The 18,178-nt window shown below is 44.1% G+C and overlaps 1 protein-coding gene across 6 annotated transcripts in view; it reads left to right on the top strand.

Annotated features, from left to right (window-relative positions):
* POLE (DNA polymerase epsilon, catalytic subunit) overlaps window positions 1-18,178 on the top strand; it is a 54,426-nt gene that overhangs the window by 14,470 nt on the left and 21,778 nt on the right. For 4 of the 6 annotated variants that reach the window (XM_070474983.1, XM_020905687.2, XM_020905688.2 and 1 more), the window contains exons 17-29: window positions 3,250-3,378; window positions 3,454-3,556; window positions 3,641-3,787; window positions 4,147-4,292; window positions 7,240-7,388; window positions 8,525-8,617; window positions 8,862-9,006; window positions 10,660-10,817; window positions 11,166-11,361; window positions 11,982-12,196; window positions 13,395-13,497; window positions 13,952-14,032; window positions 14,129-14,251. In XM_070474983.1, the coding sequence (XP_070331084.1) occupies window positions 3,250-3,378; window positions 3,454-3,556; window positions 3,641-3,787; window positions 4,147-4,292; window positions 7,240-7,388; window positions 8,525-8,617; window positions 8,862-9,006; window positions 10,660-10,817; window positions 11,166-11,361; window positions 11,982-12,196; window positions 13,395-13,497; window positions 13,952-14,032; window positions 14,129-14,251 (1,788 nt within the window). The remainder of the gene's footprint in view (window positions 1-3,249; window positions 3,379-3,453; window positions 3,557-3,640; window positions 3,788-4,146; window positions 4,293-7,239; window positions 7,389-8,524; window positions 8,618-8,861; window positions 9,007-10,659; window positions 10,818-11,165; window positions 11,362-11,981; window positions 12,197-13,394; window positions 13,498-13,951; window positions 14,033-14,128; window positions 14,252-18,178) is intronic. The other 2 variants (XM_070474982.1, XM_020905692.2) reach the window with 2 other exon arrangements.

Here is an 18,178-nt window from a genome sequence, read left to right on the forward strand (position 1 = left end):
TCTGTAGGGTGGCCTAGGGTCTTTAGGGAAAGGGTGGCAGGTTCACCTTTGCATTCCTGAGTGACCGTCTCAGCAGTGGTGTGGTGACAGCTGGTGGGAGGTGTCAGCTGGGGGCACACAGCAGCGTCTGACCTGTCCAGGTGTCATCCTGGCCTTCCCACTACTGTTGTCTCATCTTCCCTCTCCAAGCAGCATTTCAGAGCCTGCCCTAGCACAGAGAAGGATGGGGGAATTGTTCTCTGAATGGTTCATTTGCTTAAAATTCAGTTAGAAACAGTAAGTATTATGTTTCTGGTATTTCCTGTTCTACTTGATAGATACTCCTTTTTTCTTCTGGTTGATTTTTGTGTAATTTAGATGTTTTCCAACTTAAACTTTGAATGTCCAGAGGTTGGCAAGCTATAATACAGAAGGGCTGTTTTTGTACAGTCAGCAAGCTAAGAATGGTTTTCATGTTTTTAAAATATTTTAAAAGAAAAAGTAGACCGTAGCCACAAAACCTGAAATATTTATTATCTGGTCCTTCACAGAGGTTTGCTGACCCCAGATCTAAAGGTGTTTTTTTTTAAAGCCAACTTTTCTCAGAATAACTCCCAAGTACAGTAGTTCTCAAGTTTTAATGTTGCATTTCTTGTTGCATAAGTTTTGGACAAAATGAACTTATCAAATAAGTACATATCTAATGTTCTGATTTAGGTGTTACATTAGGGAGAGAAAATAAAAGTATATGACTATCAGAAGCCTGATCAGTCTTTTTTAGTTTCAGTGACTGTTTTTGTGTTTTAGGACAATATTTTTATTTCTAGAAGCTCTCTGTTGTTTTTTTTTCAAATGCACTTTATTTATTTCTTTATAGTGGACTTTCTCTTCCTGTGTTTTATTTTTTAAAACTTTTTATTGAAGTATACTGATTTATAATGTTTCAGGTATACAGCAAAGTGATTCAGGTTTTTAAGACACACACACACACACACACACACACACACATATTCTTTTTTTTTTCCCCCCCTTTTTTTGGCTCTGCCACATAGCTTGCAGGATCTTAGTTCCCTAACCAGGGATCGAGTGCATACCCCCTACAGTGAAGCACAGAGTCCTAACCACTGGGCCACCAGGGAATTCCATGTAACTGAATTACTGTTGCTGTTGTTTAGTCACTAAGTCATGTCCGACTCTTCATACCCCATGGACTTGTAGCCTGCCTGGCTCCTCTGTCCATGAGATTTCCCAGGCGAGAATATTGGAGTTGGGTTGCTGTTTCCTTCTCCAGGGAATCTTCCTGACCCAGGGATCAGGAAGTATTTCTTGTGTCTCCTGAATTGACAGGTGAATTCAAGAACCACCAGGGAAGCCCGTGTGTGTGTGTACCCATGTATTCTTTTTCAGATTCTTTCACATTATAGGTTATTATAAGGACTGAATATAATTCTCTGTGCTATACAGTAGGCCCTTGTTGTTTCTCTTCTGTGTTTTAGATTTTATCTATTCACTTATCTTTAACTAGCCTTATTTTACCATGTTTATTCCAGGAGGTTTATTCTCTGTTCTTAGGGTTCTCCTCCCACCGTGTCTGCTCTCAGTCATGGTGGGGTTTTTTTTCCCATGCTTTACAATTTTGAGACATTTTTTTCCTTGCTGGATGTGCCACATGGCCTGTGGAAGCTTAGTTCCCTAATCAGGGATCAAACATGCACCAGCCCCTGCATTGGAAGCGCAGAGTCTTAACCACTGGACATCTAGGGAAGTCCAGTCGCTCTGCAGTTTTGGAATCTGAACTCCTCTTCAGTAGGAGGGCTATTAGTAGTTTGACAGTTTCTTCCGGGTTTCCCAAAAGTAACATGGGCCCGATGCCCCTTCTTACCTGGTTCCTTGGCTGGAGAGTCCCAGAGCCAGTGGAGACCTGTTAGTGCCTGTTTTGATAAATGCTCAGGGAAGATGTTTTCTTTGCCCGGAGTCCAAAATAGACATGGTGAGCAGACTTGCTGTAGTTTATTCTTTTATGGAAGTGGCTTTTGACAGTCCTGCCTTTATTTGGGGCTGTGCGTTTTGTCTCCCTTTTGTTGTGTGTAGCTTTCCCCTCCTTGAGGCAGCAAGAGAAATGTGAGGTAAAGAGCTCGCGGCACAGGCCTGAGGCCGTGAACCTCAGAAAGGCCTGCTGCATGGCTGCCCTCAGCCAGTGTCCGGGAACTCGGGCTTCAAGAGGTTTCTCACCTTCCTCTAATAAGAATGTCTCACTAACACGTGCTCAGGTTGTTTGTGCAGTGTGGTTTGTGCTAAGCACCTGCTTTCCTTCAGGGAGTCTGGGTTTTGGTCCAGGCAGGCAGAGTTGCCTATGTGATCAGCCCCCTGTAAGAACTCTGGGCACTGGGCCTGCATGAGCTTCCCTGGGGGATAGTACTTTTCACAGCACTTCTCATGTGTTATCACAGCTTGTTGCTAGAAGAATGGAGCTCATCCCAGCTTGGACCTGGGCTCCTCCCAGCTTTCCCCCAAGCGCCTTTGCCCTTTGCTCATTGAGCTCTGTGTCTTCCCCTGTGAATCACCAAACCTAGGGGTGATCTTGGGGATTCCAACCCAGGGCCCGGCCTCTGCCAGACACCAGAGTCAACTCACTGCTCTGATGCTGAATCTCCTCATCACATTTGTTCTCTGGGGATAACTTAGAAGCTCACATCTGCATTTACAGGGATAGTTTTCATATTTCATTTAGGATTTCTATGTGTTTGGTGTCAGGAGGGTTTTTAGGCCCAGAGCCTTGGCTGGAAACAGAATCTTGATTCATTGGTTTATAAAGTAATGCTGGAAACCATCTAGTATCACAGTTGAGAGCATGGTGTTTGGTCTCAGAGGGCTCGTTCTTGAGTCCATACTAACTTGAAACTTCTCATACGTTAGATGAGGAGTTGCAGGGACATTGATGGTGTGTCACTCGCCTGCACTGTGGGGGCACTCGGGGCACCCAGGAAGTGTGGCTGTTGGTAATCTAGCGGGTCCCCCAGTTGCTAGCAGACGGGCTGTGCCATATGAGGCCACATATTACACATTTCTCTCCCGACTCCAGAGTTCTCTTGGGGTGGAGACTGCTGCTTCCCGTGCTGTGGTGCTCTGTCCTGTACCTCCAGGGTCTGGTGTGTTGGTGCCTGTTGTCTGTCGTCCATTTGGGACCCATGGTGTTTTCTCTGTTACTCTGTATAGTCTCCAGCTTCCATCTTGGTCACCAGCCTTCACTTCTTTCCACTTTCTCTGTAGGTGTGTGATCAGATTAAGGCCAAGCTCACCTCCCTGAAAGATGTTCCTAACCGAATTGAGTGCCCCCTCATCTACCACCTGGACGTGGGGGCCATGTATCCCAACATCATCTTGACGAACCGCCTGCAGGTGAGACACATTCTCATGTCAGAATCAAGCTCTTTCTGCCTAAACCCTAATGACTCTCTTCCTGTCCCCTTACAGCCCTCTGCCATGGTGGACGAGGCCACCTGTGCAGCCTGCGACTTCAACAAGCCTGGAGCGAACTGCCAGAGGAAGATGGCCTGGCAGTGGAGGGGTGAATTCAGTGAGTGTCGGCCCTGGGGGGCTGCTCAGCAGGAAGCAGGTGGGCGGGTCTCTGTCACATCCTCTCTTCCAACACTCTTTATAGTGCCAGCCAGTCGCAGTGAGTATCATCGGATCCAGCACCAACTGGAGTCAGAGAAGTTCCCTCCCTTGACCCCCGAGGGCCCAGCCCGGGCATTTCACGAGCTGTCCCGTGAGGAGCAGGCTAAATATGAGAAGCGGAGGCTGGCAGGTGAGCAGTTGGGCCATGTTGGTGTGTCACACCTTGAGGTCAGTCGAACCAGTTGTTGAAGTAGATGAGACCACTGTGAACTAGTTCGTCCTATAGGCTTCCTTTTGTCATTTGTTCTTCTGCGAGTTTCCAGCTCCCAAACCCTCCTTCCTGCCGTCTTTGTGTGTTTGGTCTGTTCACAGGGCTGCCTGTTGATGTGATTCATTAGCAGCTTGTCTTTCTGAGTTTTCTGCTCCTTTGAGTTAACCCAAAAAGCCCATGTTTGTTGGCATCCACTCCCTAGCTTTCTTTGGCTGTGTCCAGGAGGCCTGTCCCCCATGTGGAGTCTCACGTGCCCCCGATTCTCAATTGTGCCCCAGATTACTGCAGGAAGGCATACAAGAAAATCCACGTGACCAAGGTGGAAGAGCGTCTCACCACCATCTGCCAGCGGGAGAACTCCTTCTATGTGGACACTGTACGCGCTTTTCGGGACAGACGCTACGAGTTCAAAGGTCTCCATAAGGTGAGCCGACCTTTGTGAGGTTGGAGCAGGATCTAGTTTCTGAGGTGAAAATCCTTGCTCCGCACTCTCTGAATGTGTTACTCCATATCTCTGGGCCCAGTGCATGCACTCAGACAATAAGCATGCAGTTGTTTTTAACTTTGAAGAATTAAGGGCCTGGGGCCTCGAAGCTATTCTGAATGACTGCTTTTAAAGTAATTATTTAGAGCAAGGGTCAGCAAATTACGGCTGGGCTGGCCACGTTTATAAATAAGTTTTCCTGGATCTGAGCTGTGTTTGCCTGCAGCAGAGACTGAGGGTGTGCACCGTACGTGTGTGGTCCATTGCTTTGTGTGTACAGGTGTGTCTCTTTACTTTGCCAGCCTCTGACCGGGGTGAGGGGAGTGTGTTTACTGACATGTTTCATCAGTAGGACTGGGGAAATACATAGCAGTACCTCAGTTGTAATATCAACAGGTAATTGTTTTATATTTAAGCATATTGAGTTTTTTTCTGAGACCTTCCTTCACCACTAGACTCATTCTTCACATCCTGAACTGTCCTGATAGACTGTCATCATCAGGCTTTGTTATTTATTATCATTGTTAACTTTGTATTTTTACCATGGTAAAATATGCACAACATGAAATTTAACATTCTTTAAGTGTACAGATCAGTGGCATTAAGTACATTCACATTGCAAATTATCATTACCATCCATGTATCAGAATTTCCTTTTTAAGGCTGAATAATACTCCATTGTATGGACATTTTATTTATCCATTCACCCATTGATGAATAGTTGGGTTGCTTCCATGTTTTAGGTATTTTGAATAATTCTGCTGTGAGCATGGGTATGCAGACATCTCTTTGAGATCCTACTTTTAGTTCTTTTGGGTATATACACAGAAGTAGAATTGCTGAATCATGTGGTAATTGTATTTTTAATCTTTAGAGGAATCGTCATACTGCCTCAGTATCTTAATTAAACTGTTGAGTTACGTGTTCATCTATCTTCCTCATCAGATGAGTGTTGACAGTGTTGTCACTGTCCATCTTATGTTTTAGAATCTAGCACAGTGCCTGGCACATAGTAGGCACTCGATAAATATCTTGTGGGGTTTTTTTGTTGTTGTTGTTCTTTAAATTCCAAACCTTTAAAAATTTTTTTCTTCTCACATTGGATGGGGAATTTGCTGAAATATATATGGCCTTCCCTGCATTTCTTTATCAGTCACTTTTACTAGGGCCCTCCTAAGTAGCTCTTGCTCCCTCTAAGTTAATAAGACACAGATGGGCCTGACTCCTCATCCTGGGACACTTCTGCATGGCCATTCATATCATGGAATCTGTCAGTGCAGTGTCACAAGCCCGCCCCACAGTTCCTGTTAGCTAAGACTCGCTTTGTCATGGTGAAGCAGAAGGAGCTAACCTGCCAAACGCAAGCCTCGTAGTGTGCTGGGAGCTGAGCTGTCCATTGGCCTCTTAGAAGCTCAGCATCCCAGGAGGTTCAGCTTGTGTGGATGCGAGAGATGGGTGTCACCATGTTGTGCCTCCCGCCCTCACCCCAGCCCTGACTGGCACTGGGCATTACTGGGGTCCTGCATGTCCCTTCCCCACTCCCCTCAGCAGTAACAGTCTGATGTCCTCCAGTGTGATACAAATTTTTATCACTCAGCACGTTGGGTGAGCACCTGTTCTGTGCCAGACCCTCTTCTAGGTACTGAAAAGACATCAGGTGGGGGAGTAACAGTGGAATGTGCTGAGATGAAGGAGAATATCCAGTGTTTGACCACTGTGACAGCAGCTAGCCTAGCAAACAGAAAGAAATGCCACTCAGGCCAGAAGTGAGTTCAGAGACCCCTGAGTCACATCCCTGTCTCTCACCCTCCCTGGTGGTGACCATGTCTACTTTATTGAGGTAAAATGGATGTGGGGTAAGTCTGACCCTTTCAGGTGGGCAGTTCTATAGATTTTGACAAATGCATACACCTGTGTAACCACCACCACAGTGACGAAACATTTCCTTCGAAACCATTTACAATAGCACACAGCCCTTGTTAGCACAGCTGTGTCCATCTTCCAGCAGTTGGTGTAGTGTCTGATAAAACAGTTGTTGGTCCGTAAGTATTGGCTAAGGAGTAAATTGTTATTCTCAGATGTTGCCTCTAAGAATGTGCACTTTGCTTTCAGCCTGTCAGTGGTTTCTGAGTTCTGTTTTTTGAGAAACCCTATAACTCAGCCCATCGAGTGCATTAAGAGATTAAATTAAGTAACTACTTGGATTGGGAGCCTCTGGGCCTCTTTGGTGGGGTGAAACCCCTGCCTCTGTCACTGGTCTTGAGGTGTAGATTTCATCTGCTTCTCCAGTTAGCTGCCAGGTTCTGGATTCTGTTCTGTGGGGGTTGAAATTGCCCCAAGTCTGAGGTGTCGAAGTGGATTGTTGCTATCACAAAGTATTTTCTCCTAGTCCTTAGTTTCACAAGTAATAAAAATGTAATATTGATATGTTTCTTTGTGTTCATAAGTCCTTTCAGGATATCTGTCTTACATGGGGCAGTTCTAGATTGAAAGTGTTTCAGGGTAGGTGAGCAAAGCATGCAGACATTATGGGGGGATAAGCTGATATATCCATGTTAAATTTCTCAGGTGTAGTATAGTGTTGAGGCTATATAGAATGTCCTTGTTCCTGGAAATTTTTTGCTAAAGTATTTAGGGGGGTCAGGTCATGATAGCTTCAACTTGCCTTTGGTTGTGCCAATAGAGTTTTTCTCTAGAGTGGAATAAAGGAAATATGGCAAAATGTATCAACAGTGACCTCTCTGATATATGGTCTTTGTTGTACTTTTTTTGTGTGTGTGAAGTTTTCTATAGATTTGAAATTTTCAAAATATCAAAACCTTGGGCCTATGTACAGAATGTGAGGTGGAAGAGACCAGGAGGTGATCAGTCTCTGTGTGGGTCGCAGGTGTGGAAAAAGAAGCTGTCCGCAGCCGTGGAGGCGGGGGACGCGGCAGAGGCGAAGCGCTGCAGGAACATGGAGGTCCTGTACGACTCCCTGCAGCTGGCGCACAAGTGCATCCTCAACTCCTTCTATGGCTACGTCATGCGCAAGGGGTAGGCACTTGCCTGGCGGGGCCTGTGGGCCTGAGCGAGCGGGGCGAGGCAGGGCCTTGTTCGAGGAGTGCGGGAGAGGGCGGTGGGTGGGGTTGAGGTCACACTGACCCAGGGTTCTGGGCGTCTGGGGCGTCGGCACTCCTGGACGTGTCCTTCGGAGCATCCCGGGCTGCAGAACGCTTTGGTAGTCTCTGGCATATGACTAGTACATGCGTGCTCAGTCACGTCCAACTCTTTGTGACTCCATGGACTGTAGCCTGCCAGACTCCTCTGTCCACGGGATTATCCTGGCAAGAATACTGGAGTGGCTTGCCACTTCCTGCTCCACGGCATATGACTAGTGAGGGGTGTAACGTCTTCTGAGAAGTCAAGAAAGCCAGGAATGGGGGAGGTCTTAAAGCCAACATGGAGTATGTTCCCAGGGTAGGGTGCCAAAAGAGGATGAGGCAAGATGGGGCCTGAGTGTGTCCAGTGAACCAGCAGCCAGGTGGGTGGGGGCCTCGGCAGAGCAGGTCATTGAAGGTGAGGCCTAGCTGTTGTGTGTGGAACCCAGGAGGGTCAACATGGGTGGCCCTGAAGGAGCAAGGTGGTGGTGGGGCCAGGGATTGGTTTGAGGGAAAGTGGTTTTGTTTATTTGTTGTTGCTTTTTAATGGCAGAGAGGGAGGGGCTGAGAGCAGGCTAGCACCTGAGCAGAGTTCCCTGGGGCAGGAGGGCCTGGCCTCAGATCACTTGACACCTGTGAGACCTGATGTGAGTGCTGAGCCAGGTGGGCTGGTGTTTTGCCTAAGAAGTCAAGAGGATGAGTGTGGGGTTTGGGAGAACAAGGAAGGCATGAGGTGGTGCCTGGGAGAGTGGGAGGGAACTCAAGGGGTCTCTCTCGGCCACTGCCCTGGAGAGTCCTGCTGAGCTGAGGTCATGAGCTTTTGCCGTGGCAGCATGCTGCATCCTTTCAGAACTTTCCTGAGCTGAGCACTGCTCTGAAGTAGGAACAGAGGAGTATCCTCAGCACAGAACTAAATCCCACCCTAGTTCTCCTTCCCTGCTTCAGATGTCCACTCCTCCCAACCCTAACTCCTCTAACGTGCTTCTCGAGGGTGCCCCCTCCCCCGCCCCTCAGCTGTGACTGTCCCCCCAGGGCGCGCTGGTACTCCATGGAGATGGCTGGCATCGTCTGCTTCACAGGGGCCAACATTATCACCCAGGCGCGGGAGCTGATCGAGCAAATCGGGTGAGTGCTGCACTTGGCCACCAGCTGCTGGGACTTGAGGGGTATGGCCTGAGATGAGGAGGCTGGATGCAGGGGCTGAGAAGGAGCAAGCTGGTGACAATGGAGCTGGAGATGGGAAGTTTTCATTTTGTGGGTTCCCAGCCAGGAGGAACCTCGTCTACTGTCAGGCATTGACACAGGGTTCTTGCTCTGTAGACATCCATGCCCACCATTCATATGGTCTCATTTCTCTGTTTCTCTGAAGGAGGCCCTTAGAGCTGGACACAGATGGAATATGGTGTGTCCTGCCCAACAGCTTCCCCGAAAACTTTGTCATAAAGACCACCAATGTGAAAAAGCCCAAGGTGACCATCTCTTACCCTGGGGCTATGTTAAACATCATGGTCAAGGTGAGCCTGCATCTCTAGCAAGGACCTATTGTCTGGGCTGGGGTTTCTTGTGCCACCTCTCTGATAGGAGTGTGGGAAAGGGGAAAGTATTGGCCCTTACACTGAGGCCCTCCCTTTTCTGAATGGGTGCTCCCATTTCTGAATGTCACTGACTTTCAGATTATCTTTCTCTAGCCTGAACATCTTGTCCAGAGATGTTGTGTTCAAAGGTTACCTGTGTCTCTGTTCCTGTTTAGCATAATAACCAGGCTTACAGCAAAATTAGAAAAATAGAACAAAAATTCCTGTATATCCTTTAGCCTGCTTCTCTTTATTTTTTTATTTGTCTGTGATGGGTCTTAGTTGTGGCATTTGGGATCTCTGTTGCATCATCTGGGGTCTTTTGTTGTGATGCATGGGCTTTGGAGCTCACAGGCTCAGTAGTTTGTGGCACATGGGCTTAGCTACTCCGTGGCACAAGGGCTCTTTCCAAACCAGGGATTTGACCCACGTCCCCTGCATTGCAAGGCAGATTCCTAATCACTAGACCACCGGGGAAGTCCTGCCTGCTTCTCTTTATTTCTTATAAACCACAGTGTAATTGTCAGAACTGAGAAGTCACGCCAGCACCACACTGTAACTCAACTATAGCTTTGTTTGCATTTCCCAGCTTTTCCAGGACCAACCTTTCTCTGATTTTCCCAGTGTGTGTATTTATTTGTTCAACCCTAGTATTTGTGTAAAGTAGGTTCAGAGCCGTGTGTCTGTGAGCAGTAAGCCCACCAGCCGCAGTACAGCGTTCAGTCTTTAATCTTACACCACCCACACCATATGAGATTTGCCAAAGTTACTTAAACCAGCCCTCTGGCAGGGTTCTGTCAAGCAATGATAGTGCAGTTGAGTTCATTTGTTCCAGTCTGCAGGCTTTCTTGGGGTCACCCTAGATCCTGGTTGAATGTTGTTTAATTTGCTTCTGGTAAAATTCACGATTTTGTTGTTGTTTTTATTTATTTACTTTTGGGTCTTTGTTACTGGGCATGGGCTTCTCATTGCAATGGCTTCTTCTGTTGTGGAGCACGAGCTCTAGGGTGCATGGGCTTCAGTAGTTGTAGCACGCGGGCTCAGTAGTTGTGGCACACAGACTTAGTTGCCCCTCAGCATGTGGAATCTTTCCGGACCAGGGAGCGAACCTGTGTCTCTGCATTGACAGGCAGATTGTTATCCACTCTACCACCAGGGAAGTCCAAAATTAATGCTTTATAGGGAGCACTTCTATGGGTTTTGACCCAGACATAGAGGCATGTATCTGCCGTCACAGAGCAGCATAGAACAGCCTACCACCCCAAAGGCTCCTGGGTGCTGCCCCTTTGTTATCAGCCCTTCTCGTTCCCTGGTTCCCCCGTGTGTTCTTTTGTGCGATAGTTTTGCCTTTTCCAGCATGTCCTGTGAATTGAAACATGCTGTGTAACCTTGGTAGAACAAGCAGGAAGCACTTTGGTTCATCCACGTTGGACATATGTCAGAACTTGACCTCTTTCCCTTGCCAAGTGGTGTCCGTTATATATGGAAAAGCCCCAGCTTGCTGATCCATCCACCCCTTGGAGGGCAGCTGGTCGTCTCCAGGTTTGGGTGATGATGAGTGAGGCCAACCCCCTCTTCACTCTTGCTGGGCAGGAAGGCTTTACCAATGATCAGTACCAGGAGCTGGCTGAGCCTTCTTCACTCACCTACGTCACTCGCTCAGAGAACAGCATCTTTTTCGAGGTTGATGGGCCCTACCTTGCCATGATCCTTCCAGCCTCCAAGGAAGAAGGCAAGAAACTGAAGAAGAGGTAGGAATCCCACAGTCTTTATGCTTGGGAAAGGTCTAACAACTTCTCTAGTAAATGGACCAGGACCCACAATGGGAACAGACCTCGATTCTGGTTTCTTGAGTTTTTGATTCAATTTGGAAAGCTTTTCTTGACACCCACAAACTCTGTTCTCCACCTGTTATATTCTGGTTCTACAGATTGCAGGCCCTGAGTCATTTTCATTTTGGAGATCAGGGTAGAGAGGTGTTTGCTGCTTGATGGATGCTAGAAGGGAGGATGAGAAAGGGAAGGAAAAAGGCAGAGGGGTGATGAGAAACAGTTAGCATCCCAGACTCTCTCTTCTGCTCTCTTTGCCTATGTTTCTAGGTATGCCGTGTTCAATGAGGATGGTTCCCTGGCTGAGCTTAAGGGCTTTGAGGTCAAACGCCGTGGGGAGCTGCAGCTGATTAAAATCTTCCAGTCCTCAGTGTTTGAGGCCTTTCTTAAGGGCAGCACCCTAGAAGAAGTGTATGGCTCTGTTGCCAAGGTGGCTGATTACTGGCTGGACGTACTATACAGCAAGGTAAGGCTCCTCTCCTGGCCCTGAGGGTCCTGGAGTCAGAGTCCCGGTAAGCAAGGTGACAGATGAATTCAAGGCTAATTCTGATGAAATCCCATAACTTCCTTAGTGCCAGGGCTACCCCGAATCCCCCTTAACTTTTGTGTCCAGTGACAGAATTCTGTGAAGGAAACAAATATTAGCATGATAATGAGCCAGTTGTAAGCTATTCGACCTCAGACAGGCCCCTTGGGCTCCTCATCGTTGAAGAAAGTGGCTGGTTCCTTGGTTGGTCCATCTGCTGTCCAACCTGCCTATGTCTCTCTTCTTTTCTCCCTCCTGGTTCCTCCTTTCCCTGTCTTTCTATTCCTTTTTGGACAAAAAGCAATTATTTGTCTTTCCTATTATTCTGCAGTCTTGGTACTAAAAGCTCAATAAATGTTTCTTGATATTTTCCTGCACAGTTTAATAAAGTTAAGGTTTTGTGTGTGGCGTGTTGCTGTGCAGTGGTATGAGACACTCATCACTGCCTTCAGCTCATCAGGCTAGATAAACGCAGTTTCACATGGAGAAAGTCTTGGGTGAGCTCAGGGTGGTGCTCCCTTCCTCTGTATGATATTTTTACCTGTTGCCTCTCTCTCCAGGCAGCTAACATGCCTGATTCCGAACTGTTCGAGCTGATCTCTGAGAACCGTTCCATGTCTCGGAAGCTGGAAGATTATGGGGAGCAGAAGTCGACATCCATCAGCACAGCCAAGCGCCTGGCTGAGTTCCTGGGAGATCAGATGGTGAAGGATGCGGGGCTGAGCTGCCGCTACATCATCTCCCGGAAGCCTGAGGGGTCTCCAGTCACAGAGAGGTAAGGGTTTCCAGCTTGAAGAAAGGGATTCCTTAAGGGTCTTGGTTGCTCTCTGAAAACCGGCATCTTCTGTAAAGCCTCTGTCCCTCCATAGAGAGATGAGCTTCCTTAAACAGGGCAGGGGTAGCCAGGACTCAGAAGAGGGAGGAACCAGGCCTTGGACTTCCTGCAGAGCAGATGCCTGGAAGGCTGCTGGGGCCCTGGTGGGAATCCTGAGAGGGTGTAGTGAGCTTGTCCACTTGGAGCCCATAGAATCTGGGTTCTTGGGTGGCCAGACTGAGAGTACCCTCTCAGTCAGGCATAGGGCAGTGGGGATGTCTTGGAGGGTCTGCTTCAGTGAGCCGTAACACAAGGTCCAATTCAGGTTTAGGGCAGAGCTCCGGGTCACTCACACACAAGCAGACTAATGCTGCACTTCTCGAGTTGGGATTATTGAACCACAGTTACATGCTACCACACTGACAGCAAGAAAAGCAGGGTGATACATGAAGGCAGAGTGTACTTCTGTCTATTGAAGTTTACACACGGGCAAGTATAATAGGAGTACTATAAAAGCATGTAGGGGACTGATAAGCACCAAGATGAACATTGTCTTTACTTCTATATTAGGAGGGTCAACAGAGCTACACAGGGGACTTCGTCGTCATCTTTATTTTTCATCCATGACATGAAAATGGGATGGCTGGTTTGATAGAACTAGGTGGTGGGTGCACAGATTTCTGTTCTTTCTAAATTTCTTTATGATATTTCAAAATAACAAATACTTCTTCCAGTGAGAGAAAGGGGGGTGGTGACAGTTGCCGTGTTACTTTGCTAGTGATGTGAAAACTGGTTTCATTTTCAGACAAGCATGTGGGCTCTGTCTATATTTTACCCAATGAATAACATTTTTAATGTTTAATTATATATAGGCACATGAATATATAATTTATGTAAAGACATCTGTAAATAGCTCTGATAACAGTGGTCAAACATACACCAGATGGCCAATTGTGAGGGGTTGTGCATGAAATCATGACATTTTAATATGAGGTATTAATATTTATTAAGTATGATAAATATCAGATACAGGTATAGTTTATACAAAATAACTACATGAACTAAAAACATAGGTTACAAAGTAGGTCATAAGTATTTATTTGCATGTAAACTACAGGAGATTTTCACATTTGTGAGTTTTGTATCTTTTCTCGACCAGGGCCATTCCACTGGCCATTTTCCAGGCAGAGCCCACAGTGAGGAAGCACTTTCTCCGGAAATGGCTGAAGAGTTCTTCCCTTCAGGACTTTGATATTCGGACAGTGAGTGCTGATTTTTTTTCCTACTCTTAGAAATTGAGGAGGAAGACTAGACAGGGCAGAGAATCCCAGACTCGGGTCGTGTTTTTGTCTGGGGACTTCAGTCTTGATTTCCTCTTTTCTATTATGGAATGAATGAAGAAATAGTTACACTTTAGGGAAAACCTGGAAAAGCTAGATGCTGGGGAGGCCTTTTTAACTGTGCTCTGGGATGAACTAAGGCTTGGGGTCTGGCACAGGATTCTACTGCTGGCTCCTTTACTTGCTCTGATCCTGGGGGATCATTTATGCTCTCCACTTCCATCTCCTCCTCTGTGAAATGGGGCCTTTCAGCCTAGAATTTCTAAGAGGATTGAGTAAGACACGTGAAGCATCCATTCAGCACAGTGCTTGGCTTGGTGTGCCGCTGCTCTGCTGCTTTTCTCTCACGCACCCATTGCTGGCTTCCTGCGCTCAGATTCTGGATTGGGACTACTACATCGAGCGGCTGGGGAGTGCCATACAGAAGATCATCACGATCCCTGCGGCCCTGCAGCAGGTGAGGCTGAGACCAGCAGAAACGGAGCCCAGTGTGAAACCTGGACCTGACTAAACTAACAGAGTCAGACAAGTGATCAGTATTGCCTTCATGTAGGTGAAGAACCCAGTACCACGTGTCAAACACCCTGACTGGCTGCACAAAAAACTGCTAGAGAAGAATGACGTCTATAAGCAGAAGAAGATCAGTGAGCTCTTCGTCCTTGAGGGCAAGAGACAGGTAATGGGGCCTGGCCCAGGACAGCAGAGGCTGTGATAGTCAGGCTGGGCAGGGTCCTGTGGGCACACAGGCACCAGTCTCCATACTGCTGCCCATCATTTTGTATGCCTCCATTCAAGCATCTGGAATGTTTTTTTTCTAAAAATGTATATCTTGATACTTAACCCTTTAGTTCTCTGTGTTCTTCTGTGATAGGAAGCTTTGTAATGCATCACTTTAGGATGAAAACCTATCTAAATATATGATGTACTAAATAATTAGACTCAGTAACTTGGAATGCATCACTGCACCTTGAGACTTCAGTTTTCTAAACTATAAAAAAAGCTGTTAGAAACACCAAAAAACACTAAAGACCATTGTAATGAAAAGCATAGCTAAAATCAGAAGAGCAAGAAGAAAATTCTCAGGTGCTGAAAATGGAAACTGAGCTTTAAACCAGAGCAGTATACAAACTCACCTGCTAAAAACCAGATCCTCAGATTGAATTTTAAAATCTAACTACCTTATTTATGAGTTATACCTAAAAGGGCTCAAAAAAATTAGAAGGATGCAAAAACACATATATCAAATAAATATTAACCCAAACAAAGCTGATGTAGCTATATTAATGCAAGACCAAAAAAAAATTTAAGTTAAAAAGTATTAGTAGGGACTTCCCTAGTGGTCCAGTGGCTAAGACTCCATGCTCCCAATACAGGGATCCTGAATTCGATCCCTGGTCAGGGAGCTAAAAGATCCCACGTGCCACAAGTAAGAGTTTGCTTACTGCAACTAAATACCCAAGTGCAACAACTAAGACCCAGCACAGTCAGATAAATAAATAAATATTAAAAAAAAAAAGTATTAGTAATGATAATGATGGTATTAAATACTACTAAAAGTCAAATTTCACTAGAAGTATTTAGTAATTCTAATAGTTTAGCTTCAAATTAAATAATGTGAAAATTTACTTAACTATTAGAAAAAAATTGACATCTAATCAGTTTAGGATTTTAACACATTTCTCAATTGATAGATCAAGCAGACCAAAATCTAGTAAAAATATGTGAGGTTAGAATGACAGAATTGCTAACTAGATTTAGTTAACAAATAGAGCTTTGCACTCAGTAATTAAAGAATACACCTTCTTTTTAAGAACACCTAAAATAAGACTGAATGCTGCAAAGCAACTTGTAACAGATTCCAAGTAATTTATATATGTACAGATCATGTTTGAAAACTATTAAGAAATATATTTATAAATAACTCATGGATCAAGAAGTCACAATGGAAATTAGAAATACTGAATGAAAATACTGTTAAAATTTGTAGTTTGCAACTAAAGAAGACTATAAATAGCACATAATCTATTTAAATATATAGAAAAGAAAAACCAACAGAAAATTAAGTTACTTCCAACTGAAAAATTCAGAAACAGTAGAAACCAATAAAGTAGAAAGAAGTTATAAAGGCAAGAGAGCAATGAATGAAACAATAAAGCCAAAACCTTTATCTTTGAAAAGACTTATGAAATAGATAAATCTTTGTCAAGATAGATATTTCAGGTTTTGTGTTAATGAAAACAGATTATCAATGCAGCTATTATAAAGTCTAAGAAAAATAAAGACTGAATTATCTTTCCTAAACAATTGGAAAACTTAGATGGAATAGACAGTATCCTAGAATTATTATTCAAATTAGCCTAAGAAACAATAGAAAAACTGAATAGAACTTCAAGCATTAAAAAGAAACAAATACTGGGCCCAGATGGTTTCTCAGAGGGATTTTATCAAACTTAAAAAAAAAAAAAAATTTTGGTAGTGCTGGATCTTCATTGCCATGTTTGGACTTTCTCTAGTTGTGGCAAGTGGTGGAGGGCTACTCTTCATTGTGGTGTGCAGGCTTCTCATTGCAGTGGCCTCTCTAGTTGCAGAGCATGGCCTCTAGGTACATGGGCTCAGTATTTGGGGCTCCTGGGACCTAGAGTGCACTAGTTGTGATACAGGAGTCTAACTGCTTCACAGCATGTGGGATCCTCCCAGACCAGGCATCAAACCTGTGTCCTCTGCACTGACAGGCAGATTCTTCACCACTGAGCCACCAGGGAATCCCCTTACCAAACTTTTTAAAGAAATGATTCCAGAGAATAAAAAAAAGAGGGTCCTTAGCTCATTTGGTAATCTTTATGACCTTTGTTACCCTGGTAGCAAGCTAACAAGCCAGGAAAAGGAAGGCCATTTGCAGATAGAACAATAGGTATAAAAATAGTAACAAACTAAATTTTGCACTGTGTAAAGACAGTAACATTGTGTCCAAGTATGATTTATGCAAGGAATGGCAGGTGTTAACTTCAGAAACCTGCTAATTTAATTCATTTTAGGAAAAATCGATTCATCATGAAGAGAAGACTTATGGTGTCATTTTCAATAGAGTCAAGAAAGAACATTTGATAAACTTTAATGTCTATTCGTGGTAAAACTTTGAACAGTCAAAATCAGAAAAGATATATTTCTCTGATAAAGTCCATCTGTTCAAACTCAGTAGCACACATCATATTTAAAGGCACAACATTCGAATCATTGAAATGAGGAAGAGGAAATGGATGCCTGTTACCACCACTTCTGTTCAAAATTGTTTGGAAGTCCTGGCTGGCATAATTCAACAAGAAAAAGAAGCTAAATTTTAAGGATAGAAATATATAAAATATCATTTGTAGGTAAATATAACTGTTAACATAGAAAATGTAAGGAAACCCCAGAATTATTTTAACTAAGACATTTCAACAAGGTCATTAGATACAAAGCTCGTATGTAAAAACCCATAGCTTTCTTTTATATTAGAGACAATTAGGAATTTTTAAAAATTGATTAATTTTTTTTTATTTTGGCTGCATGGCATGCAGGATCTTTGTTTCCCAACCAGGTATTGAACCTGCACCCCCTGCAAAGGAAGCACAGAGTTTTAACCACTGGACCACTAGAGAATTCCTTAGAAAGTATTGTTTGAAAGGTACTGTTTATAATGATGGCAAATAATATACCAAGGAATAAATCATAGTAACAAAATGTGTGTAAAACTTTTATGGAAAAAAATTATACAACTTTACTGAAGAGTAGAGAAATTCACCTAAATAAATAAGGAGATATACCATGTTCATGGATGAAAAGATTCAATATTAGAATTCTTGGTGTGATTTGTCCCAAGGTAATTTGTAAAATTTAGTGTAACTTGACAATCCTAAAATTCATGTGAAGAATAAGGATAAGAAAAACTAAAACAATTTTGAAGATTAAAAATGGGAGGTTTATCTTAATGTGTAACAAAACTCACTCTTATTAAGGCAAGACCATGTAACAGTGGAACTAATAATAGGGACCCTAGAAATGATCCCAATGCACCTGGGAACTTGGTCTGTCACAGAGGTAATGTTATACACTATTACGGAGAATAGAGTGCTTATTCAATAAATGATGCTTGGGGGAAATGTTTTTTCATATTTTAAGAAGAAAGTAGCTATCTCACACTGTGTATGAAGACAAATTCCAAATAAAGATATAAGTTGAAAAAAGAATTCTTTGGGGAAAAAGCACAGGAGGCTATCGTTATGATGCTGGGGTAGAAAGAGCTTCTTAAGTCATACCTAAAAAAACATACACTGCAAAAGGAAAGACCAGTAAATTCAATTAATTAAAATGTAAATTTTATGTAGTCTGAAACAAGAAAGGCAAAATGTTGGTATTTATTGAATTTGTGTTATAAGAACATGGGTGTTCATTACTATACTTTTGTTACTTTTGTAATTAAAAATCAAACTTCTTCTAGCACAGAAGTCACCATAAAACAAAGAGAAAAGTCACAATTCAAAGAAGATATTTGAAACGTACAAAGTTAGAAATGGTCCATAAACATGTATGTTATTTTGATATTTACTATGTAGCAAGTGATCCC

The sequence above is a fragment of the Odocoileus virginianus genome, chromosome 12 (genome assembly GCF_023699985.2).
Source record: "Odocoileus virginianus isolate 20LAN1187 ecotype Illinois chromosome 12, Ovbor_1.2, whole genome shotgun sequence".
Lineage (NCBI taxonomy): Eukaryota > Metazoa > Chordata > Mammalia > Artiodactyla > Cervidae > Odocoileus > Odocoileus virginianus.